Here is a 27,208-nt window from a genome sequence, read left to right on the forward strand (position 1 = left end):
ACATTTCCCCAAAAAGTACAATGTTTGTCCCCATGTGCAGTTGCAAACCGCAGTCTGGCTTTTTTATGGCGGTTTTGGAGCAGTGGCTTCTTCCTTGCTGAGCGGCCTTTCAGGTTATGTCGATATAGGACTTGTTTTACTGTGCATATAGACACTTTTGTACCCGTTTCCTCCAGCATCTTCACAAGGTCCTTTTTGTTGTTCTGGGATTGATTTGCACTTTTCGCACCAAAGTATGTTCATCTCTAGGAGACAGAACGCGTTTCCTTGCAGAGCAGTAGGACGGCTGCGTGGTCCTATGGTGTTTATACTTGCGTACTATTGTTTCTACAGATGAACGTGGTACCTTCAGGCGTTTGGAAATTGTTCCAAGGATGAACCAGACTTTTGGAGGTCTACAATTTTTTTTTTGTGTGGTCTTGGCTGATTTCTTTTGATTTTCCCATGATGTCAAGCAAAGAATCACTAAGTTTGAAGGTAGGCCTTCAAATACATCCACAGGTACACCTCCAATTGACTGAAATGATGTCCATTAGCCTATCAGAAGCTTGTTAATCCATGACATTTTCTGCAATTTTCCAGGCTGTTTAAGGCACAGTCAACTATGTAAACTTCTGACCCACTGGAATTGTGATACAGTGAATCTGTCATAACATTTTTTTCAAAAAATTACTCGTCATGCACAGTTTTAACAAGAAATTTGTGGAGTGGTTGAAAAACGGGTTTTAATGACTTCAACTGTATGTACATACACACACCAGTCAAATGTTTTGACACACCTACACATTCAAGGGTTTTTCTTTCTTTTGACTTTCCTACCTTGTAGAATAGAAGCAATGACAAACTATGAAATAACACATATGGAATCGTGGTAACCAAAGAAAGTGTTAAACAAATCAAATTATTTTCTATTGAGATTCTTAGTAGCCACCCTTTGCCTTGACAGCTTTGCACACTCTTGGCATTCCCTCAAAGCTTCATGAGGTAGTCACCTGGAATACATTTCAATTAACAGTTAAATAAAATAAACAGGTGTGCCTTAAGTTAATTTGTGGAATTTATTTACTTAATGCGCTTGAGCCAATCAGTTGTTGTGACAAGGTAGGGGTGGTATACAGAAGATAGCACTATTTGGTAAAAGACCGTGTCCATATTAGGGCAAGAACAGCTCAAATAAGCAAAGAGAAACGACAGTCCATTACTTTAAAGACATGAAGGTCAGTCAATACAGAACATTTCAAGAACTTTGAAAGTTTCTTCAAGTGCAGTCGCAAAACCATCAAGCGCTATGATGAAACTGGCTTATGAGGACCGCCACAGGAAAGGAAGACCCAGAGCCTTTGGTTTATGTCCCAGGCGTTTAAAATAATAATAATTAGGAATTATGTGAAGTTGGTTTATTTTTTTTTAATCACATGGACCTCAACCTTTGTATCCCCTTTTACTGGGGTTTCGTTCATATCCATCTGCTTGATGAATTCTGCCATACAAAGCCTGCAAAACAAAAGAACATTACAATGTGATTTTCCACTGCAGGAACCCCATACAGAAACCAGATACCTTCATTACCCCCTGGACCAAAACTAACCCTGACAACCTGCACATCCCTATTTCCTGTGAAGTGAGGCCTTCAAGAGGTGTGTGTGCCTTGTCTGTGAGCAAATTGGAACAGAAAGGGGTGGAACTGGCACAGATGGTCAATTCATGTATATCTTTGTCATTGATATGCACATTCTGGGGAATACAACCTGTTTAACAACTCATCTATGGAAATGTACCTTTACTTAAAGTATAGACAACTGAAAAACTTGACTTGAGCTCATCGTTGATGTGGATACTAACCCATACAGCCTTATCTTTCCATTACCTCAGAATAGATTTGTTATAACAGAATAAGGAGATACATGAGTTAACGTACATCATAGGAATGTTTTGTCTAGTCCTGAGTCTTTTTTTAATCCCTGGGCCACAGAGACTGGATCACTGAGTCACCTAGGTGATCACTGAGAGATGGCGCCTTTGCCTACTTGTAAAGGCTCCACCCCTCAATTCAGGAGATTGGTTCTGTGATTTATGGATAATTGTGAATAATGATGAGTAAGTAAATTAGAGGCACAAAGATCATACCTCCCCCAAAAATGCTAACCTCCCTTGTTATTGGTAATGGTAAGAGGTTAGCATGTTTTGTTGTAGCCTCTAACTTTCTCACTCATCATTCATGATTGTTCTTCATTATCAGGACTAATTTAGAAGTGTTCAGAAACATCTTATTTACTCACTTAGAAATAATTATTCCAGTCATCATTAACCAATCAGTTTCTATAAAGCAAAACATAATCTGAAACAACCAAGCTGTAAATGCATCCAACAAGTTTGCAGAGTCACAAGGCTGTAGTCACTGTGTGCTAGGAATATGGGACCAAATAATACAAGTTTGACAACTTTAATACATTAAGTGAAATAGTTTCATTTCTAAAACGGTAAAACATGAAAAAACCCTCAGATAAAAGGTGACCATCTGTACTGTCGCATCAAACATTTGATCTCAAATACAAAAAAGTTTGAAGAGACTGTATGAGATTAATAATGTATGGAGAAAATACCCAAAGTAATAACTATTTAGATGAATCACCAAGTGAAGTTAAGAGCTGATAACATTGTAGATGCTTGTTCATAATCTCTCTCCTTCCTTCATTCACGCTCCTCCGGTCTCTTTCAGACCCAGCTACTATCAACCATGTCAATTATGATGAATTTGAGATTCCAGTGAGGTAATTAACTTATTGGTTGATAATAGACCATCCCTAGCCATTGTACAAAACATTGAGTTTTACCCAGCATGACCCCCTGATCTCTGTCCTCAGGGACTTGTAGTGAAGACTGGTGGTCCTTCCAGGGTAGTTGCTACCTGGCATCAAAAAGGAAACTCAGCTGGAACAGTGCAAAGGAAAAATGTATCGAGCTGGGAGCACACCTCCTTGTTCTTAACTGTGAGGATGACCTGGTAAGGCAGTCAGGGTCTGTGGGCTATGTTAAATGTATGCTAAAGGTCCATATGAACAACAAAAGCTTTGGAATGATGCCAACTGCACCCTGAAGTACATTTACATCTGAGGCAAGCAGGAAATGATGACCAATAGACCCATGTTTGCCATGCGCTGTAAGCTATGCCAGTGCTGCTTCACTGATAACATGACATTCTCAGGGTACAGGAGAAAGGATGTATTTCTTTCAGTGACTATATAAACATCACACATTATGGCATGGGTTTGTACCAGACTGTTGAGCAGAAGAAGCACACAGTGCATAACATAAGATTAGTCATAGAATGTTTGATTAAAGCTTGGTATGTCAGAATTTAACATCTTTCTTGGAGTTATTTTCATCAGATATTTTTCAGGCATTTGTGGGTGAATATGAATAATAAGGGAGATTTGAAACCGACCAATAACCAACAGAGGCACACATTGGATCACGAGTTATTGATTTCAAGAGAAGCACATGCTAGTACAGTACTAACAGAAAGCAGGGAGGTGGGCCACTGCGGGGGGAGAGAAGGACGGGTAAATGGCATGGCAAGTTTAAGGGGGAAATAAGAGCGATTTCTCCAATCTACAAGATGCAGATGACGAGAACATCCTAAAAGTTACTGTTGCAGAATACAAGTTTTGACTGCATACCTGTCCAGTGCATTCACAGGTGTGCCCAAGCTGCCCTTCCCACAGTAGCAGCCAGTGTCAGCATAGTCCAGCACAGGCCAGCTGTCAGGCTTGGCACAGACAATCATCATCCTGAACTTCCATAGTGCCCATGGGAAGGGTTCATGCACCGCCTGCACTAAGAAACACACGAGGGGCCACATACAGAGCGTTCAAATATCCACATGACCATTCTGATATAGAAAAACGAACAATTTTGAGACATATTGGTCACATACTAGTATTGCTTTTCTAACTCTAATGAATAAGTTACATTTAACAGTATAGCAGCATGGTTGAAATGGGGAGGTGACCCAAGGTCTCATTCTAGAAAACTGACTTGTGGCATAATGTAAATGCATTTTACATAACCAGCTGTACTGAGGTGCTGTGTAGGTACTGGGTCAAATACCTTGCGGTGCACATTGACTTAACTAAAATAATATTTCCTCAGAAGAAAGTGACAGGACAACTGGACATGAATTACAAGAAAACACTCATTATACTTTACACTGCTCTGTTACTGAAAAGCATCAGGTCTGCATCAAAGCCCTGTCTCAACATACAGTATACCTAATAATACTCAGACTGGCAGACAGAAGCAACCATCCTGTAGATTTTCACTCCAACCCTAATCTAGCACACCTGATTCTAATAATTAGCTGAACCAGGTTAATTAATCTCCAGGAACAGGGTTGGAAACACCTACACTAGAGTATATTACACTATACATCCTTTGACCTGATCTGATCCACATTCTGATTGTGCCCACATACACTATAGCTGTTACATCTACACATGATAGTAAAACATGTCTCTTATCCATCCACATTGTGACCAGATATCCTGGTCCCTCCCTGTATGTAAGTTATTTGACAGATATTATTTTAAAGACACATATTGATGCCATAAGTCAATGGCATTACCTGCCAATGATTTTAGAGGGCAGGTGGAGATGATTTAAATGGTTTAAAACTTTCACTGTTCCGATCAGTCTATATTGTAAGGTTGCATCTAAACCAGTTTCCCAACACCAGTCCTCGATTAACCCAATAGCACACATTTTTGCTGTAGCCCCGGACAATTTTTTTTATTTATTAGAGATCCCATCCTCACTACTCTTCCTGGGGTCTAAACACATTAAGGCACTTACACAAAACAAAAGATAACAGTACATCATAAGAATACACCACTATATAGCTACAACACAAAATGTATGATACCACCATACAACAATATTACAATGTATGTGTGTGTCCTTTCACAGTCCCTGCTGTTCCATAAGGTGTACTTTTATGGTTTAAAAAAAAGCTGTTTCTACTGCTTGCATCAGTTACCTGATGTGGAATATTCCACGTAGTCACGGCTCTATTTAGTACTGTGCTCCTCCCACAATCTGCTCTGGATTTGGGAAGTGTGAAGAGACCTCTGGTGGCATGTCTTGTGGGCTAGATGATTAGATGACAAGTTGAATCCGATGTGCTTGTCCGGGGCTACATCTAAAATGTGTACTGTTGGGGCTACTCGAGGACTGGAATTAGGAAACACTGGTCTACACAGGCACTAATTGGTTTTTTGACCAATCGGCTTGGAAAAAGATCTGATGTGAAAAGATTGATGTGATTGGTCAAAATACCAATTAGTGGAAAAATTTCAGAATCGGGCTGCTTGTGTAAACGCAGCCTAAGCTATCCAGACACAATGCATATCTGACTACTTCCAGAGGTGGTCAGGAAGATCACAATGCGTCTTCTAATCATCTACACCTGTCTATAAATATGGGCACAATCGGAATGTGGATGTGATCAGGACAAAGGACTGATGTTAGAACCAGGTGTAAATGGGGCTATTGATAGCAGCAATCCTTGGTAAACCAGTTTAGCACCTGAGGAAAGTATTTGAACCCTGAAATGTCATTCAGATTCCCGGCTGAATGACACAACCCCTCATCTTATCACTTGTTCTCTTTAGCCTCCCTTCATCCAATATCAGAGGTAAAGTTGGTGTTTCCTCTGTCATGCATCCAACCGCCCTCCTGTTGCTGCTGACCGGTAAGACTGTCACGTTCTAATTATGATTAGAAGATTGTTGCCCCCTTGAACCAATGTGGAATAGGCATTGAATTGACGTCTGTGCCCAGTGGGCTGTAACTCTGTTATATGGAACCTCAATGTCAGGAATATGTGCAGTAGTGTGACTGATAGCTTCATCTCTTTCTTCTGCCAGCCTACGTGGCTCATGGTTCACTGCTGCAATTTGCCAGAATGATCAAGTGCACCCAGCCTGATGTCAACCCCTTCATGTATAATAACTACGGCTGTTGGTGTGGCTTGGGGGGGACTGGAAATCCAAGGGATAAGCTGGATGGGTAACTGAATTTCATTCAACCTATGTTGGACATCATGACCAGGTTTTTTTTGTGTGTATATTAGGACTGTGGTGGTCACAATTTTGCCAGCCAGTGATTGTCAAGCAAATAATTGTCGGTCTCACAGTAATTGACCGTTAATTAACAAACACATTTAGCATCTCCTGGCTTCCACACATAGCATACAAGCCCCTGATGCAGACCTTTGGAACATCTACATGCTTCATTTAGAGTTATTAATGTAACTTAATTTGTTCTACAAATGTTGGGCTATATGTTTTGATTTAATACAAGCTGCATGATGCGCCTCTAATGATTTAAGAGAAGTTGCTTGAAAGGCATGCGTTCTGCTTAGTTTTTTTTACGCAGGCTGTAGACTCTACATAAGTCACATTTTTCACAATTTGACAAGAATTTGATAATGCCTAGAATTTCACGGTGGAATCCCCTTTGTGGCTGTAATGCACCCTAAAAAAATCCAGGCCTTTTGTGGCCGTTGAGCCCTCCTCCCTGAGTGCTGCACCTCTCATCACGTGATCGGATCTTTCATACAGGCTACAAGTGACGACGCACATCGGGGATGCAACTGCGTGCGTCCTTACAAATTCTGAGGTGCATATTGGAAGAACTGTCCACATTTATTCAACAAGATGAGTAGGCCTAACGAACAGAAAAGCACTAGCCTATGTCAATCTACTATCCCCCATAGTACAAAAGTCAACCTATTCTGTGTGAGAAATAAATATTCCAAACAGTCTGGGACAGTTTTTTTTATTGGGGGGGGGAAAAATGATTTCTCCCCAATCCGTGGTATCCAATTGGAAGTTAGCTGCAACTCCCGTACGGACTCAGGAGAGGCGAGAGCCGTGTATCCTCTGAAACACAACCCAACCAAGCTGCACTGCTTCTTGACACAATGCCCACTTAACCCAGAAGCCAGACGCACCAATGTGTCGGAGGAAACACCGTACACCTGGCGACTGTCAGCGAGCACTGCACCTGGCCCTCCACAGGAGTCGCTAGTGCGCGATGGGACAAGAACATCCCTGTCGGCCAAACCCTCCCTTAACTAATTGTGTGCTGCCCCATGGGTCTCCAGTCGCGGCCGGCTGCGACAGAGCTTGGACTCTAATCCAGACTCTCTAGTGGCACTGCGATGCAGTGCCTTAGACCATTGCACCCCTCGGGACTGGGACAGTTGTGGGATGCAATAGATCCCAAATTAATACAACCACTACCATCAACAATTTTTTTAACGCAGTGTGGCTGAGCCAACAGATCAGAACGTTTAGCTTAAAATATTGATCAACTATTAGGCTATTTCTTCACATAAGTGCAGCAATATACACATGGTAGTAGGCTATAAGCGTGACTGTTCCATTAGCGGAAAACACCATTATCAAAAGTGACTGCAAATGCAATTCTGCATGTAATGCTTTTATTATAAAGGTGCATTTTTATGGTGAAAATGATCTTCCCTAAACTTGAACCTCACGCCTTGCTTATGTATGCCAGTTAGGCTCTACACCCCCTTGTAAAGTGAATTAACTTAAAATTAAGCACATTATTTGGCCACTTTAGTTGTGATACAAATCTTATTAATATGACGTGTGTTAATATATACTTCTTTTTTTTATATATCCTGTCTTTACATATACTAAATAATATGTGAAAATTGATTTAGAATGGACCATTATCACGCACCTGTATCGAAATGGGGGCAGCGGGAAAAAATTCATGTAATCTATGCACTTAAATAGCAAATGGAGGATGCTTTTCCCTGTGGTTTATTTTCATGCCAGCCAGGTAGGCTATACTCCTTCTGTGAAGATAAGCAATATGCTTAATATTAGGAAAGTTGAAAAATAAATATAGTACTCCTCTTTTTAGTAGAGGCCACTACTCTGTTCTCTCGTGTAATTGCATAGCCTATTGAAATGTTGCGCAACATGAGCTCATTAAGTATTTGATTAAATTTTCGAATACATTTGCTTTGATGTCAGAGTGATTAGTGGGACAATAGTGCTGAGTACCAGGCAGTTAGCAAGTTTGGTAAGCTACTAATGACCATCAGAGCTTGGAGAAGTGTAATTGCATGACTAAACGGTCACGTGGAATTTGACTGCCTTCATGACTCATAGCGGTAATATGGTCACCACAACAGCCCTGTGTATATCTCAACTCTTTACTTTTTCCTCTTTAACTCAGGTGTTGTGAGGTCCACGACCACTGCTATCAAGCGAGCAGGCATCTTCCAGATTGCCGTCCCGTCATTGATTACCCTTACATCAATCTGTACAGATTCTCTTGCACTAATGGGCAGGTCTCCTGTTCAGGTAACAACTGAATTCTAGAAACCAAATAATTTGTGGACATTTGCAATAAACAATACAATCTGTCCAAGCTCTATGAAATTGTCAGATGTACTGGCGTTTTGTTGTGAAGGTGAGGTTTCAGCTTTGTCTGCTACTAATGTTTATCATGAGTCTAAACCTGTGTCCTTACTCCTCAGCCTCCAGCCACGTGTGTCACGTCTCAGTGTGTGAGTGTGACCGTGTTGCCACCAACTGCTTCGCCCAGTCGACCTACAACCCTGAGAACAAGAACCTGAACCCCAAAGTCCACTGTCTCTCCTGAGCCAAGTCAAATCAGGAAGCAGCACCAACATCTGAAACTAAATATGTATACACAACTGTAGAGTCACAGAATGTTTATGAATCCTGTTTCACACATAATGTGTGCCATGTTTGCTGGAATGGAATTTATTTTGCTAACAAAACTGACAACAATTGATGGATGATTCATAGCAAAGACTGGGTTCGTGCAGATAACCAACAATTTACAATGTTTGGAATGAGACTAACGTGAGGTAAAGAATAATTCATTAATTAGAAGACTAATTGATCAGATATTAAAATATCAAAGTTATATTAGGAAAATTATAACTTTGTAATCTGAATATGAATATTTTCCTTGGTGCCCCGACTTCCTAGTTAATTACATTTACATGATTAGTTTAATCATATAATAATATTAGAGAATTGATTTGATAAAATTGCAGTCTTCACTTTAATGATGCTAAAGACACGACAAAATGTACAGAGAAAAAATACATATTTTGTCTCTGTTTCATAATTTATTAAAGTAGAAAATAATACCCAATCAGCGTTGCGCTCAACTGTGAGTGGTCCTGGCACACCAAAAACAAATTGTCAAGGGAAGCCGATTTGACTTTACATCAAAAGCAAACTTCATTGCCAGAAACTACTTGAATTTTTTCAACCTCTTTGTGTCGTTGTCCTCTGGTGGCTGGCTAGCTAGTTAAAATTGTCCCGATCTTAAATTAGCCATACATTGTGCCCATGGCCTGAGAGGATGGAAGTTTAATATCCAAGATGGCGTAGCAGTTCAGACGTCCTTTACTACCCTCCTCTTGTCGTGTCCCGTGTATATATATATTTACATATTTTTCTTCACATTATCTTTTTAAATTTTTTCCTTCTAAACTCAACCTCAAAGCACTCTCCTGCAACCCGCCTCACCAATTTAAAAAAAGAAAGTATTATTTACCTCAAATCCGAAATCCACAACAGAAGCTAGCCAGAGGTTAGCCATTTTCATTGGCTAACATTGGAGTTCAGCTAGCCACGGTTAGCTGTCCTCAGCTATCCATTAGCTCGAAAAGCTATCGCCAGTTTTTGTACAGCGCGACTCAGACCAGAGCACACCGGACCTATTCTCTCTCCTTTCCCCGATTTCTACCGCAGGCTCTGGACATTTACACCTGGATCTTGCAGCTAACTAGCTGCTACCTGAGTGACTATTGGCAACGTCGGTCCCGGAATTAACACACATTATTCCGGAGCTAGCCAGCTGAAGAGTTCCGTCAGCCACTCGTGGGCTTTTCCTGAGCTAGCCAGCTGAAGTGTCTCCTGGGCTACAATCACCTATCCTGACCCGTTTTACTGCCGATGCGGAGCCCCATCGGGCCTTCACGACTGACCACCGACGTTATCTGCCCGAGGGAGTTATCCAACTGGCCCCTCCGTCGCGACGTAACCTGATCGCCCATCTGCGGCCCACTAATCGTTAATCGTTAGCTGTCTTATCGGCTGCGATCTGAATAGGTCTATCGGACACTTTTCTTGGGCCACTATAACTAACTATTTTGCCAACTTGGACTGGTCCCCCCTTCCACACGGAACCCCACTAACCCACAGACGGAAACGCACGAGGTGGCTAAAAACAGACCTCCCTCCATCTTCCACCAGCTTGCTACCTATTGCCCGGCTAGCTGTCTGAATCTCACTGGACCCTTTGATCACTCGGCTAAGCATGCCTCTCCTCAATGTCAATATGCAATGTCTATTGCTGTTCTGGTTAGTGTTTATTGGCTTATTTCACTGTAGAGCCTCTAGCCCTGCTCATTATACCTTATCCAACCTCTCAGTTCCTCCACCCACACATGCTATGACATCTTCTGGTTTCAATGATGTTTCTAGAGACAATATCTCTCTCATCATCACTAAATGCCTAGGTTTACCTCCTCTGTATTCAGATCCCACCATACCTTTGTCTGTACATTATACCTTGAAGCTATTTTATCGCCCCCAGAAACCTGCTCCTTTGTCTCTCTATTCTGGACGTCACAGACGACCAATTCTTATAGCTTTTAGACGTACCCTCATACTCATTCTTCTCTGCTCCTCTGGTGATGTAGAGGTGGATCCAGGCCCTGCAGTGCCTGGCTCCACTCCTACTCCCCAGGCGCTCTCTTTTGATGACTTCTGTAACCGTAATAGCCTTGGTTTCATGCATGTTAACATTAGAAGCCTCCTCCCTAAGTTTGTTTCATTCACTGCTTTAGCACACTCTGCCAACCCGGATGTCCTAGCTGTGTCTGAATCTTGGCTTAGGAAGTCCACCAAAAACTCTGAAATCTTCATCCCTAACTACAACGTTTTCAGACAAGATAGAACGACCAAAGGGGGCGGTGTTGCAATCTACTGCAGAGATAGCCTGCAGAGTTCTGTCCTGCTATCCAGGTCTGTACCCAAACAATTTGAACTTCTACTTTTAAAAATCCACTTCTCCAAAAACAAGTCTCTCACCGTCGCCGCCTGCTATAGACCCCCCTCGGCCCCTAGCTGTGCTCTGGACACCATATGTGAACTGATTGCCCCCCATCTATCTTCAGAGCTCGTGCTACTAGGTGACCTAAACTGGGACATGCTTAACACCCCAGCCATCCTACAATCCAAGCTCGATGCCCTCAATCTCACACAAATTATTAATGAACCCACCAGGTACAACCCCATAGCCGCAAACACTGACACCCTCATAGATATCATCCTAACCAACATGCCCTCTAAATACACCTCTGCTGTTTTCAACCAAGATCTCAGCGATCACTGCCTCATTGCCTGCACCCGTAATGGTTCAGCGGTCAAACGACCTCCACGCATCACTGTCAAACGCTCCCTGAAACATTTCAACGAGCAAGCCTTTCTAATCGACCTGGCCCTGGTATCCTGGAAGGATATTGACCTCATCCCTTCAGTAGAGGATGCCTGGTTATTTTTTTTAAATGCCTTCCTCACCATCTTAAATAAGCATGCCCCTTTCAAGAAATTTAGAACCAGGAACAGATATAGCCCTTGGTTCTCCCCAGACCTGACTGCCCTTCACCAACACAAAAATATCCTGTGGCGTTCTGCAGTAGCATCGAACTGCCCCCGCGATATGCAACTTTTCAGAGAAGTTAGAAACCAATACACACAGGCAGTTAGAAACGCCAAGGCTAGCTTTTTCAAACAGAAATTTGCTTCCTGCAACACAAACTCTAAAAAGTTCTGGGACACTGTAAAGTCCATGGAGAATAAGAACACCTCCTCCCAACTGCCCACTGCACTGAGGATAGGAAACTCTGTCACCACCGATAAGCCCACTATAATTGAGAATTTCAATAAGCATTTTTCTACGGCTGGCCATGCTTTCCACCTAACTACCCCTACTGCACTCAACAGCACTGCACCCCCCACAGCTACTCGCCCAAGCCTCCCCCATTTCTCCTTCTCCCAAATCCATTCAGTTGATGTTCTGAAAGAGCTGCAAAATCTGGACCCCTACAAATCAGCTGGGCTTGACAATCTGGACCCTTTCTTTCTAAAATTGTCTGCCGAAATTATTGCAACCCCTATTACTAGCCTGTTCAACCTCTCTTTCATGTCGTCTGAGATTCCCATAGATTGGAAAGCAGCTGCTGTCATCCCCCTCTTCAAAGGCGGTGACACTCTTGACCCAAATTGCTACAGACCTATATCCATCCTACCCTGCCTTTCTAAGGTCTTCGAAAGCCAAGTCAACAAACAGATTACCGACCATTTTGAATCCCACCGCACCCTCTCCGCTATGCAATCTGGTTTCAGAGCTGGTCATGGGTGCACCTCAGCCACGCTCAAGGTCCTAAACGACATCGTAACCGCCATCGATAAGAAACAATACTGTGCTGCCATATTCATTGACCTGGCCAAAGCTTTTGACTCTGTTAATCACCACATCCTCATCGGCAGACTCAGTAGCCTTGGTTTCTCAAACGATTGCGTCGCCTGGTTCACCAACTACTTCTCTGATAGAGTTCAGTGTGTCAAATCGGAGGGCCTGCTGTCCGGACCTCTGGCAGTCTCTATGGGGGTACCACAGGGTTCAATTCTTGGGCCAACTCTTTTCTCTGTATACATCAATGATGTCGCTCTTGCTGCTGGTGAATCTCTGATCCACCTCTACGCAGACGATACCATTCTGTATACTTCTGGCCCTTCTTTGGACACTGTTTTAACAACCCTCCAGACGATCTTCAATGCCATACAACTCTCCTTCCGTGGTCTCTAACTGCTCCTAAATACAAGTAAAACTAAATGCATGCTCTTCAACCGATCGCTGCCTGCACCTGCCCGCCTGTCCAGCATCACTTCTCTGGACGGTTCTGACTTAGAATTTGTGGACAACTACAAATACCTAGGTGTCTGTAAACTCTCCTTCCAGACTCACGTCAATCATCTCCAATCCAAAGTTAAATCTAGAATTGGCTTCCTATTTCGCAACAAAGCATCCTTCACTCATGCTGCCAAACATACCCTCGTAAAACTGACCATCCTACCAATCCTCGACTTCGGCGATGTCATTTACAAAATAGCCTCCAATACCCTACTCAACAAGCTGGATGCAGTCTATCACAGTGCCATCCGTTTTGTCACCAAAGCCCCATATACTACCCACCACTGCGACCTGTACGCTCTCGTTGGCTGGCCTTCGCTTCATAATCGTCGCCAAACACATTGGCTCCAGGTCATCTACAAGACCCTGCTAGGTAAAGTCCCCCCTTATCTCCGCTCACTGGTCACCATAGCAGCACCCACCTGTAGCACGCGCTCCAGCAGGTATATCTCTCTGGTCACCCCTAAAGCCAACTCCTCCTTTGGTCGTCTCTCCTTCCAGTTCTCTGCTGCCAATGACTGGAACGAACTACAAAAATCTCTGAAACTGGAAACACTTATCTCCCTCACTAGCTTTAAGCACCAGCTATCAGAGCAGCTCCCAGATCACTGCACCTGTACATAGCCCATCTATAATTTAGCCCAAACTACTACCTCTTCCCCTATTGTATTTATTTATTTTATTTATTATTTTGCTCCTTTGCACCATATTATTTATATTTTAACTTTGAACTTTCTTCAAATTATAAATCTACCATTCCAGTGTTTTACTTGCTATACTTTATTTACTCTGCCACCATGGCCTTTTTTGCCTTTACCTCCCTTATCTCACATCATTTGCTCACATTGTATATAGTCTTATTTTTGTCTACTGTATCATTGATTGTATGTTGTTTTACTCCATGTGTAACTCTGTGTTTTTGTATGTTGTCGAACTCCTTTGCTTTATCTTGGCCAGGTCGCAATTGTAAATGAGAACTTGTTCTCAACTTGCCTACCTGGTTAAATAAAGGTGAAATAAAAAATAAATAAATAAATATGTAGCTAGATGTAGTAGGTTAATGTTAACTAGCTGGCTCATCATTGCCCATGGGCTCCTGAGCGCAGTGGTCTAAGGCACTGCATCTCAGTGCTAGAGGCGACACTACAGACACCCTGGTTCGAATCCAGTCTGTATCACAACCTGCCATGATTGGGAGTCCCATAGGGCGGTGCACGATTGGCTCAGAGTCGTCTTGGTTTGGCCGTGATTGTAAATATACATTTAACTGACATGCCTAGTTAAATAAAGGTTTAAAAAAAAAGTTAGGTTAGCAAGCAAGCATTTTAGCCAGGTAGCCTAGGACAACAAAAACTAGACTAAGCATAGGTGATGTTGGAATTAGTGGAGGCAGCTTCTGTTTTCTTTGCGACTTACGGTAACTCTCTGGTTCTAAATAGTTGTTGATTAATCCGAAAATGTCATAAACATTAACTTGCTTGACCATGCTGTAGGTCATGTAACTGTTGGATACATGGTATACTTTGTGGACTTCACCAGACAGAGGATGCTCTATTAAGGCCAGACTAGTTACCATAATTTTCTCACATTGCCATTGACAATTTTTTCTTTTGTCTCTTTTTGGTCCATTTAGATTGTTAATGTAGATTGTATACAAAAAAAATGTTAAAAAAATGTACGGTTAAAAATGTTCATGTTTTACTGTGACTTGTTGTAGGCTCCTAAGGTTAAGACCATAAGGTTAAAAACCAAACCAAATTAAGAAAACTAAACTCAGAAACAAAAAAACTAAAACTAAAATATCAAATAAAATATCAAATAAAAAACTAAGTAACTCCACCAGAGTGTCTCTTTTGGGTCACTTTTGCCGGTCCCAAGCCCGGATAAAGGAGGAGGGTTGAAATTGTGACATAAAAAAACAAGAATCGACAGAAGAAAGTTCATTTGTAGTTCTAAACATATTTAGGGTGTTTTTTACTCACTTTTTGTCTCTCCCAAGACTTATTCCTCTCTCCTACAGCGTCCATCACAATTACATGCACATGGCCAATTATGCAAATTAGGTGATGACGTCATTTAGCGACTTCTAGCGACTTTTAGGACAGCCAATAGCTACTTTCCTTACTGAGGAGTTGGCAACACTGCCTGTTACGTGAGTGCAGCATCAAAAGGACCTGGTGGCTGCAAGAGCCAAGGTAAGTTGCTCGCTAGCATTAAATTGATCTTATAAAAAATAATTAATCTTAAAAGTTATCACTAGTTAACTACACATGGTTGCTGATATTACTAGTTTAACTAGCTTGTCCTGCGTTGCATATAATCAATGCGGTGCCTGTTAATTTATCATTGAATCACAGCCCACTTCAATTTCGCAAAGTGGAAAAATCCTACATTTAATTTCAGATTAAATGCTGAAGACCATATTTTGGTTGAATGCATTCAGTTGTGCAACTGTGTCGGTTTTCCCTTTCAAGCCCAAATATATCATACTTTGATTAAAACAATGACTTATTGACTTAAATCATTGTGCAAGATCACGGGTAAACTCTGGGCATCGTCTTTCAGCTGAAAAAAGTGGATTTTCACTGGTGTGCACATTTCAGGCAGAAACAAATGGAGGGTGGATGAGTGGGTGTATAACGTGAACGTCCAGCAACCCAACAGGATGCGTGTTGAAATCTCATCATGGACAACTAACATTTTAGCTAATTAGCTACTTGGGTAATGATGTTGTGCAATTACCCATGATGCTGCACAACGATGTAAGTCAATCATTTTTTTTTTTTTTTTTATCAAAGTATGATATATTTGGGCTTGAAAGGGAACTGCCCGTGTCGTACCAATGTTGTCTTTTCCAATGAAATGATTTGTAAATAATTTTTAGCCTACATTTCGTTTCAGGGATGAGTTTTATTTGAACGTTACCACCCACCAGCATGGAATTGTTTATTAATTAGAAATGCCTGCCAAGTTTGTGTCGCGACTGAGCTGAGAAATATAATAGAATATCTTTGGCAAGAGCGAAGATGGTGGAAAAATGATGTCTCACTCAGGCAGTTTACCATTGAGAAAAATGGTTCGTTCCGGTTAGCTTAACTGGGTGGGTGTAGAGGAGGACCTGTTGTCCTGTATATTCTTAGCGTTTTCTTAGCACTGTTCTCTCCCAAGTGCTTGTAAGGGCACAGACGACAGACAGGTAGGATTCCAGTTGAGGTAGTTTAATGACGCTGATTCACATAAAGCAGGAACGGCACAGCACAGTGTATGGCTGGACAATTGTGTTAACCAAGAGTGTGTGTGGTTCTGAAAAGGGGGAAATTATAAACAATGGTAAATGGCAGGTATAAATTTAATACAACCTCCAATTACATAAGGTGTAAATAATATGCCTACAATAGCTTATGTGCTGCACAGGACAATACAACCTAACAACATGGCCGTGAATTCATTAATGAATGATCAGAAGAGTGCAACTACACAGCACTACCGAGCAGCACCATAATCCTCACACAACTGCATGAACTTGAATGTACAGTTGAAGTCGGAAGTTTACATACACTCAGTTTGGAGTCATTAAAACCCGTTTTTCAACTACTCCACAAATTTCTTGTTAAACTATAGTTTTGTTAAGTCTGTTAGGACATCTACTTTGTGCATGAAACAAGTAATTTTTTATCCTATGGCTGAGCACTGGTTGAGATAGTGCTCAGGGTTGTTACAATAAGGACACTATGGCTTTGCCTTTCTTCTTGCCGGCAGCCAAACTGTTGAATGCTGAGGCAGCGGCTCCACTCTCCGGGTTGTCTTTAGCTCCGTGAAGGATGGATGTTCCATGTTTCCTGTGTGCGCTCTTCTGACTTCTGCCCAAGCCTGTCCTTATGCCCTTTGCTTGATGACTGGCCATCGTAGCATGCCCACTAAGGACTGGACCTGTAGTGCAAACTTATCGAAGGCAGCTGTATCTCCACAGTGGACATTGGGAGAGTCCATGACACTGTCTATGTTCTTCAGGGTGACATGGTATGGCTGTCCAAACTTCTCATTCAGGGCTGCCATGATGTCTGAGTAAGGCATGGGAGAGTTGAGGTATGAATCTACCACTAGGCAGGCTTCTTCTAGCTTTAAGTGATCCACTAGGATCCGATACTTGAAGAGCTCATTCCCGTCAGCTGGCAGGAGGTTCCCTAGTGCGATCTTAAGGCAAGCAAACTCACTTGGGTCTCGGATGTTGAAGTTAGGGATGGTTGGCCTAGGCCCTCTGTAGGTCTGCGCTGCTGCAGCTGCGGCGGTGAAGCCTCTAGGGGGCTGCGGATGGTGTTGAGGGTCTGGCCTAGGTATCCATGGAACCTGATCTGATCCGCGACCTGGTGGGTTGCCTTTGGCTGGCAGCTCTTCGTGGCTCATAGGCTGCTGCATCAGGGTGAGCCCTAGGAGGAAAAGACTGCCGGGTCACTGCACCAACGTAGCGCTGTGAAGGTGCGGCACTGGCCTGGTGAGGAGGTTCGCGATAGTCCCCATCAGGGTGATAACGTAGCTCTCTGGGACACGGCGAAGGTGTAGCCTCTCTTGGAGGGTGTCCTGGAGTCTTGACTACTGATGCAGGTCTGCTCTGCTTTGAGCTCACTCATCATTTTATCCAGGAGGTCTACTACTTGTTCTTTCTCTGGCTGCTATGATTCTTCCACTGTACGCCATTGCGGTGAATCAGGCCACTCACCATCTTCGCATTCCTCTTCATCGTTATCGTACTCCTCACTGTACTCCTTGCTTAACTCTTTCTCTAACTCTGGTGGGGGAATGAGGTGGACTGGGAGAACTGACTCAATTTGTACAGCGGGGCCAGACTGTTGTTGAGTAGACCTTTGTGGGGGTGTAGCTGGCTGCAGTCAGGTCAATGGGTGGCTGGAGACTGCAGACCTTATCCACAAGCTTCCTCATTTCCTGTTTAACTCTATCAAACGTGCTAAACATATCAAGAATCTTGTGGACTAGTTTCATGGGCTTAGTAGCCTCAAATGCATAGAACTTGCGTACGAATTGGTACATCGAAACAACATCCCTGCCACAGACAACTGGTCAAGAAATGTAAAGGTAAGTGATATTGAACAGAGAGCTCTGAATATAGGCACATTTAATATATACAATATACCACACCCCCATTCCATGAATTCAACTTTGACCTACCAGCACTATCACCCATTTACCCCAAGGCAGCTCAACTTACCCTGTCACTATGCCCAACATAACTGGAGTAAGATGTGCCAAGAGACCACTTTTTGGGGAAAAGCTATGTTTTCAATACTGTTATGTTTTCAATTCAGATTATTTCCAGGGATACACAACATCTTGAAATATATTTAGATATCTTTGTTAGAAATAATACTACATTTCCCTTGACGTAGTGAAGTTTTTGATAGCCTAAATAAATATGAAAATGATGTGCAAGCACTAGCGGTTCTGGGGGGGGGGGCAGTGCCCCTGTGACAAATTTTGGCCCCCCTCGTGGCCTCCCTAAATGTGGAGTATGAAATAATTTTTACATAACTAATTTTTGCTATCGTTCTTTTTTTACATCCATTATTAGACAGTGGCAACGATGATGGTTATGAACATGGTATTTTGCCTGCTAATGCCTGCAATGCAGTGAAGAAAACAATTTGACAACAATAACGTCTAATGTAACTGGCCCCTCTAACAGTACAACTGGCCCCAGCTGGGCCCCCCCAGTTGAAATGGTCTAGAACCGCCACTGTGTGCAAGTGGGGTTTACACTGATAAAACATTCTTGGTACTTATCAACTAAGTTTTAAAAATACTAATATCATGTGTCTGTCTACACATATGACACCTGAGGAAGATAACCTACGGTGTCTCAGCTCACCCATTGCAGTTTGACTTATTCCTCTGATTCATTCACACGGCTATCCAGTTTCACTGTCTCACAACTGGGCCACGCCACAGTATACTCTGGGAAACCAGTCATAGCTATCCGCAGAGGTTCCAAACAATTAACACACTAAGATAAACACAGACGGGTGTGAACGGCAGTCTTAGCAGGAGCTGCAGCTCAAGGTTTTGACAATCAGAGATGGGAAAAGACGTTTTTGCATTGATTCAGTTTCTTGTACACTGCACAATGTTGAATCCTTTACATTCTTTACTGAAATTACTTCAAATATGAATGTGTGGAATGAAATAAGAGCAAAGCAATGATCATCATAAGGTTCTATTTTTCTCATCTTCACCATCGTCAACATTGTCATCAACACCCCCATCGTATCATCAACATAATCAGTGATGTTGAAACCATCATTAAGGTTCCACCTGAGTGACAGACCAGGGGAACGTCTCCTCTATTTTTAGCCTTTTAATGTTGATTCGATTACATATCAGAATACAGGATCCTTCAGACCTGCCAGATTGCAATGGGTGTGAAGGATAAGTGGGAATGGTGGGGGAGTAAGGAAGGTAGTCAGCCAAAAAAACATCTCACCCATTAGTGCCAGGTTGAACCCAACCTGTGAAAAATCACTGGTGGCTTGCAGAGGCCCTCATGGTGTATGAATAAATGTGTGTGTCTGTCCAAGAGAAAGAGAGAGAGATTAAAATCCAGAGCCTTATAGGTCAAACAGGTAGAATGTCAAAATCAAACAATAACAGGAGAAAAACACATTTAAAGTCCATTAGGTTTATACATGCTCTCAGCGCATCAACTATTTGCATCAACTATATATTTGTGAATTTACTAGTTGTCCTATTAACAACCCTACATACAGGTAACTGACAAAATAATGGACATTTAGTAAATTAGGGATATTCACTGAGTGTACAAAACATTAAGAACACCTGCTCTTTCCATGACCAGGTGAATCCAGGTGAAAGCTATGATCCCTTATCGATGTCACCTGTTAAATCTACTTCAATCAGCGTAGATGAAGGGGTGGAGACAGGCTAAAGAAGGATTTTTAAGCCTTGAGACATCGATTGTGTACTATTCAGAGAGTGAATGGGCAAGAAAAGTGTCTTTTAACAGGGTATGGTGGTAGTAGGTTTTTCACGCTTTACTGTTTAATTTGTTTATAAAGAATGGTCCACCACCCAAAGGACATCCAGCCAACGGCAGGCCAGTGGTTGAAAACGGGTCATTGATGAAGGAGGACAAAGGAAGCTGACAGAAATTGTGGAGAGCAACAGTCGGGATACAGATAGTCAACTGACAGTCCAGAAAAACATTGGTGCCCGAAGACATAATAAGTCACACCTCATTGTACCGTGACACGTATGGGGTATGGCAGCCGACGACCTTCCAGAGTTCCACTTCTTTCAGCAAAAAAACAAGAAACTGCAGTTGCAGTGGACTAAGGAACGAAAACACTGGAGAAACCCAAGGGCTCTTTTAAATGTAACCAGTGCAACCATTGCAGAAATATTGCACAGAAAAAGTATTTCGTTGATACAGCTTCCAAAATGGAGTATTACGTCAAGCATTTCATTAACTGCAAAACCACTCATGTCATCTATAGATTGGAATGTCCACAGTGCAAGGTGTTCTATATTGGACGGACAAAGAAACGCCTTCAAGATCGCCTAGCGGAACACAAGTACGCCATACGGGTAGGCAATGAAGACTACCCCATGGCAAGGCACTACAAGTCCTTACACCATGGCAACCCTGCCTCCCTACAAGCTATGGGTATTGATCATATCCCGGCCTCTATTAGAAAAGGGGACCGCCTTAAACAGTTAAACCAAATGGAAAGTTTTTGGATTTACAAACTACAGGCCACTAAATACCCGGGTTTGAATGAAGATATGGATTTCTCACCCTTCCTGTAGGGTTGTGATGGGTACATTTGCTGTCATCTAGTGGATATCTTTGCTCAATTGCCCTCAGCTATGTTTAGACTCTTGTTGTTCATGTTTTGCTGTGTTCTAGTGTACTATGGAATGTATTGCTTTCTTATTCTTGACACTTCGCCCAGACATATTTAAGGTTAGAACTACCTTTCTAAGTGTTCTGATACTTCTAGTTTGGAGTTACATTTTTATGATAACATAGCTACAGCATTTCACTTTAAAGTGTGTATACTATTGCTTACTAGGTGTGTCCAATCAATTTTAACCACTCCCCCTTCTAATTAGGGTTAATTGGAAAAGCTGTTAAACAGAGAACATTGTATTATTTCTTTGTACACCCTGATGAAGGCCATGCAGCTGAAACGCGTCGGTTTTTTAAAAACATTGTTTCTATTGAACATGCCATACTAATAAAGGCATTTTAATCAATTATATGAAGAGTGCCTTGGTCCTCCTTTCTTTTTGAAAACACTGGAGAATTGGAAAAACATTTCCTGGTCTGATGAATCCCGGTCCCTGCTGTTTCACGCTGATGGGAGGACTAGGGTAGGGAGAAAATCACTTGGGTACATACATTCATAATGCTGTGTGTCAACATTGCAGGCATGTAGTGATGGTGTGGGGTGTGTTTTCATGGCACACATTGGGCCCCTTGATAAAAGTGTAGCAGTGTTTGAATGCCACAGGATATCTGATTATCATTGCCAATAAGGTACGTTCCTTCATGGCAGCAGTGTTTTCATCTACGATTTATGTATTTTTTTCAGCAGGATCATGCCACAAGGCTAGGATTTTCCAGGAATGGTTCCATAAACATGACAGTCAATTCGGCTTACTGCAGTGGCCTGCCCAGTCACTAGATCTCAATCCAATTGGAACGAGCTAATCGGCGTAGAGATCCTCTACTAGCCAACTTGACACAACTGTTGGAAGCATTGGTGTCAACATGGGCCAGCATCCCTGTGGATTGTCTTTGACACCTTGTAGAGTCAATGCCCCAACAAGTTGAGGCTGTTCTGAGGGCAAAAGGGGGTGCAAGTCAATATTAGGACAGTGTTCTTAATGTTTTGTACACTCAGTGTGTCTATATACACAGATGTGATCCCTGAGTAAATGAAGCAATTAACATCCCATCATGCTTAGGGCCATGTATAAAAATGCTGGGCAGGTATGGTGGCAAAATTGCAAGATTGTTATAATACTTTTATTGTATCAAATGGTTGTTTTATTCAACAGAATAGAGTATTAACTATTGTGTGTGTTCTACTGAAGATGGGCCTCTGGGAGATAACACTGACAGGAGATTTACCATGTTTTTTGGGTGATAAAACCTAAAGAACATTCCAGAGCATGAGTTAATGTTTCTGTTGTATACCGTACCAGGGAGAGATGGTTCCAGTTTGGAGTCGGAGGGCCAGACACTGGTCTATACAATAAACTGTTGACACAGCAGATACTGTGCTATGTATTATAGGTATCTTTCATACAAATCTTAACCTTGTGACCCGTTCTATATATCTGTTCATCATGTAGGTTAAAAGGAGTGTATCTTGGCTATAAAAGACATCTGTACTTTTGTCTCGGCGCTCTCAACGACTCATCAGAGACAGTGATTCGTGGACCAGCCATCGCTATTGCAAAGCTCTCACTAATAAAGATTCAGTTTAAGTATAACTCTGACTGGTGTGATAAGTTTGTCTCTCCTCATTTGATAACACAGAAATTAACCACCACACAGGCCATTATTTTGGCTACCATGGCTATGCCCATATAGGATGACAATACCCCCATCCACAGGGCACGAGTGGTTACTGAATGGTTTGATGAGCATGAAAACGATGTAAACCATATATGCAATGGCCTTCTCAGTCACCAGATCTCAATCCAATTGAATTGGAGCGGCGCCTGAGACAGCGTATTACACCACCATCAACAAAACACCAAATTATCCAATTTCTCTTGGAAGAATGGTGTTGCATCCCTCCAATAGAGTTCCAGACACTTGTAGAATCAATGCCAAGGTAGTAGGTGCATTGAAGCTGTTCTGGCTCATGGCGGCCCAACACCCTATTAAGACACTTTATGTTGGTGTTTCCTTTATTTTGGCAGTTACCTGTAGATGGTACTGTCTAGATCAGGGTTTCCCAAACTCAGTGAATATTTTGTTTTTTTTTCACAACACTACCCGGCTGATTGGAAAATAATCAACTAATCCTCAAGCTTTGCTAATTTGAATCAGCTGTGTAGTGTTAGGGTAAAAAACTAAACGTGCACCTTGTGGACCGAGTTTGGGAAATGCTGGGAGAGAACAGGGAGAGAAGAAAAAAGTGGGATGAGCTGGCTTCAAGAAAGTGAAGAGAGAGAGTAGATTAAGACATCAACAGGGGGGATTCTGACCCAAGTTAAGGGGATACCTAGTCAGTTGCACAACTGAATGCATTCAACCGAAATGTGTCTTCTGCATTTAACCCAACCCCTCTGAATTAGAGGTGCAGGGGGCTGCCTTAATCAACTGTGTCCGGAGAGCAGTTGTTGGTGGTTAACTGCTTTGCTCAAGGGACTAATGACCTATTTTTCCACCTTGCTGGCTCGGGATTCAAACCTTTCAGGGTACTGACTCAACTCTCAACTGCTAGACTACCTGAAAGCGCGCGTAAATTGAATGTAATTCCCTTTTTATGCTCCTCTCTCTATACGTATTCTAACCTTGAACTTAAGCATGAGAATGGCATGCTTTTCACCCGCTATTCGTTTGGGGTGGAGATCGAATATATAAAATAAGGTGTGGCGGAGGTGTGTCTGTAGATACACTGTATTCTAACACCTTTACACGTAAGGAAAACAAGAATAAGGTCTAGCAAACCAACCATTTCTAAGTGGAAAAAACCTCTACTTAATTATTTTCAGATAGAAATAACACCCTTCTCCATGCACTATAATTTACAGCTTGATAAGAGCTATAGACAAGACCTATGTAAATGAGTAAACCGATTGGATAAGGGAATTATAAATGACAATTGTTTTAGATCTATTTTACCTTATAATCGCTGGAGACAAATGTCATATGGCTGCAAAGTGAAGCATATCAACTTTCCAACAGTAAAGTTTATGAATGCTGTGCCATTATGAAGAATTTAAATTGTATGGTCTTTACATTTGCAGGGATGGCACTCGAATGTCTTAAAGGAGTTACATGTAATCGTTTTGCATTGTAATTTCAGAAACTTTAATATGTAATGGACCCACCCCCATTCTAATGGTGCAGCCTTTTTATTGGTCAACAAAAGACAGACTGGGCCTGAGCCTCACACTAACCGATTGTGGCACAATCCGTTAGCGCCCCAGTCAATTTGACAACAAGAGATTCGCTGGGCCAAAAAATATTACTTATAGCTCCTTTAATTATAGGCTAATCCGACATTCTCTCTTTCCATCATGTTAAATATTAGCCACTATCAGTATCGACCGTCAGTAGGCCTAATAATAACACATATTCAACTGCCAATTTACTGTTCGTTCCCTTTAGTTGATATAGCCTACATTATCATTCCGTTTAATTACATTGATTCCTTTACCTTCATTTTCTTCCTCTGTAAACGCTGTCACAGCCATGTGGTTGTTGCTGAGGATCATTAGTAACAGTTGATAATATATTTACAAAAATACATTTAAATCGTTATGGAGCAGAGTGCAGACCAATTCTTAACAGCTTGAGCTTGACGCATGGCGCAATACTTGGCCGTGTCATCACACAGTTCCATGGTTAGTGCAGGCAATAGACGAGGGTACAGCCTACTATTGTACACTATTCTCCCTATTATAATTCTATGTATACTAGTCTTCCAACATTACCATGAGTTAAAGAACTGAATCTGGCAATTTTCAGAACGAATCAAACCACTGTTTTCTTTCTTTCATGCATAAAGGCTCTCCAAACTAGTTTTTTTTTGATTCATAAATACTTTCCTAACCCTAAATAATCTACAAGACCAATTGGTGCTGAAACGGAGACAAATATGCATGTATTTAGATGGCTGTCTTTCATTGATCCCTAATATTCTGAACCCGTTCTCTCAATATATTCTAGTGAGTCTGTCGCCAAAATTCGAACTAAAATGTACACCGCATTTAAAGGGATGGGAAATATGTTGGCCAGCAAGTGGGAGGGTTTTCAGGGGTTGAATGGAATGTATTCAACGCATGCAAGGTAGCCACACTCCAGAGCCTGTTAAGCAACTGAACATGTCTGAATACCAAATACTGAGACGTGTGTAGGAAAGGAATGCGTAGGAAAAGCGTCAATTCCTAAGTCTGAATCAGCCGCATAGAGAAAAGGGAAAAATGAGAGCAGGAAAGATTGAGTAATTTTTACACAGGGATAGGAGTGAAAACTGATGATGATGGTAAGATTCAAGTCATGTTATGGATCATGATGTTAGTGGGCCTCTGCCCATTGTAAATGGCTCAGAAGACTCACTTAAAAGTAAATCAACTAAGAATGACTACTCTGGTCACTTTAAATATACATATAACTGTATTTTGAAAGTTACATATCTTGAAAACTTGATTTCTGACATGCAAAACGTGTTGGGACTAAATCAACAATGGACTATCTCACCAGAGAAAGCAGCCAAGCGAGCGAAACAGCGCCCCTCTGTCTTACTATATGTAGCCCATGTATCTGATTCTGTCTGGCCAAAAAGAGTATAACATGCCATACTCTATTTTGCAAGACAGCATCAGATACATGGGCTTCACATACATGTCCTCTGCCTCGATGATGATGACAGTATTCAAATCAAATCAAATGAAATGTATTTATATAGCCCTTCTTACATCAGCTGATATCTCAAAGTGCTGTACAGAAACCCAGCCTAAAACCCCAAACAGCAAGCAATGCAGGTGTAGAAGCACGGTGGCTAGGAAAAACTCCCTAGAAAGGCCAAAACCTAGAGAGGAACCAGGCTATGAGGGGTGGCCAGTCCTCTTCTGGCTGTGCCGGGTGGAGATTATAACAGCACATGGCCTAGATGTTCAAATGTTCATAAATGACCAGCATTGTCAAATAATAATAATAATCATAGTAGTTGTCGAGGGTGCAACAAGTCAGCAACACAAGAGTAAGTGTCAGTTGGTTTTTTCATAGCCGATCTTTGAGAGTATCTCTACCGCTCCTGCTGTCTCTAGAGAGTTGAAAACAGCAGGTCTGGGACAGGTAGCACGTCCCGGTGAATAGGTCAGGGTTCCAGCAGGTCTGGGACAACAGTTCTGGGACAGGTAGCACGTCTGGTGAACAGGTCAGGGTTCCATAGCTGCAGGCAGAACAGTTGGAACTGGAGCAGCAGCACGGCCAGGTGAACTGGGGGAAGCAACACCTGTCTTTTTACTGAAGAAATGTGTATTGTATCCCCAAGAGTGTAAGTTTGGGTTCAGGTTGGGCTGGTTTTCTACTAAACTAGCCTCGTCGAGAACCAGGCTTCCCTAATACGGGTAAGCCTGGGGAAGTTCATGGCAGAAAAATAGCTAAATAGGGGTGGAGACCTGGCGTAAATCAGTGACGCCTTGCTACGCGTCAAACCAATCAAATGCCTTGCTTGGGCGTTGCTCAAATAATGCTCACTAGATTAGTGTCGTAGCTGCAAGTCTACGTTGAGGATTGCCGGAAAATCGTTGATTTTAAAACCACATCAAAATATGTTTGTGTATAGAGCACACTTCTGACAAAACAGAATTATGTTTTTCCTCCATCAGTCAGAGTACACCATAATGTTTGTGAGTTTCATCTTTCCATAGATGGGTCAAAGTAATTTGTAGACCAAACCGTTTGGACACTACAGATGTTTTCATGAGAAGACAGATTGTCGAGATGTGTCCTGGTCTGACAAACCCCGCTGTAGTTCTGCAACCTTCCACTTCATATCCGGAAGGCCTACATCGGTGGATGCAGTGGATTGAGACATCTCTAGTTTAAACAGACAGATTTTGATTGGAATTTGTTATGCATCGAGCTGAGCATTGGGGTGGGGGGGGCTCAAGTGGATAAATTATTTTCAAATTTCTTATGCCCAGCTCATGAGGCCCCTTGATGATGTGAGGCCTGAGGCAATTGCCTCTTCTGCGTAACGGTGTCTGTCAGTGGAAGAGACTGCAATCCCTTTATCTGACATACTGTACAGTATACTAGTCATGTCAAGCTTGAAAACCAATCCATTACTTCCCCCTCTCTTCATCTCGTACTGTTTCTAAACCTTTTCATGAAAACCATGTTTGGAAAGACAGTTACAACTTA

General features: G+C 42.1%; 2 protein-coding genes and 1 long non-coding RNA gene across 3 annotated transcripts; 2 read left to right on the top strand and 1 right to left on the bottom strand.

Annotated features, from left to right (window-relative positions):
* Positions 1-1,264: 1,264 nt before the first annotated feature.
* On the bottom strand, positions 1,265-24,518 carry LOC115199995 (acidic phospholipase A2 2-like). The gene is made up of 4 exons (XM_029762619.1): positions 24,495-24,518; positions 19,556-19,640; positions 3,681-3,837; positions 1,265-1,494 (listed from the first exon to the last, which is right to left on the bottom strand). The coding sequence occupies exons 2-4, from the start codon at positions 19,557-19,559 to the stop codon at positions 1,398-1,400; spliced, it is 258 nt and encodes an 85-aa protein (XP_029618479.1). The 5' UTR covers positions 19,560-19,640; positions 24,495-24,518; the 3' UTR covers positions 1,265-1,397.
* On the top strand, positions 2,731-3,362 carry LOC115199996 (uncharacterized). Its single transcript, XR_003879463.1, has 2 exons — positions 2,731-2,771; positions 2,865-3,362. It is a non-coding gene; the product is annotated as an uncharacterized LOC115199996 (long non-coding RNA).
* Positions 5,802-8,872, top strand: LOC115199994 (phospholipase A2-like). The gene is made up of 3 exons (XM_029762618.1): positions 5,802-6,066; positions 8,275-8,402; positions 8,579-8,872. Exons 1-3 carry the CDS (start codon positions 5,963-5,965, stop codon positions 8,701-8,703), a joined length of 357 nt encoding a protein of 118 aa, XP_029618478.1. The 5' UTR covers positions 5,802-5,962; the 3' UTR covers positions 8,704-8,872.
* Positions 24,519-27,208: the final 2,690 nt, after the last annotated feature.

This window comes from Salmo trutta, chromosome 9, assembly GCF_901001165.1.
Source record: "Salmo trutta chromosome 9, fSalTru1.1, whole genome shotgun sequence".
Lineage (NCBI taxonomy): Eukaryota > Metazoa > Chordata > Actinopteri > Salmoniformes > Salmonidae > Salmo > Salmo trutta.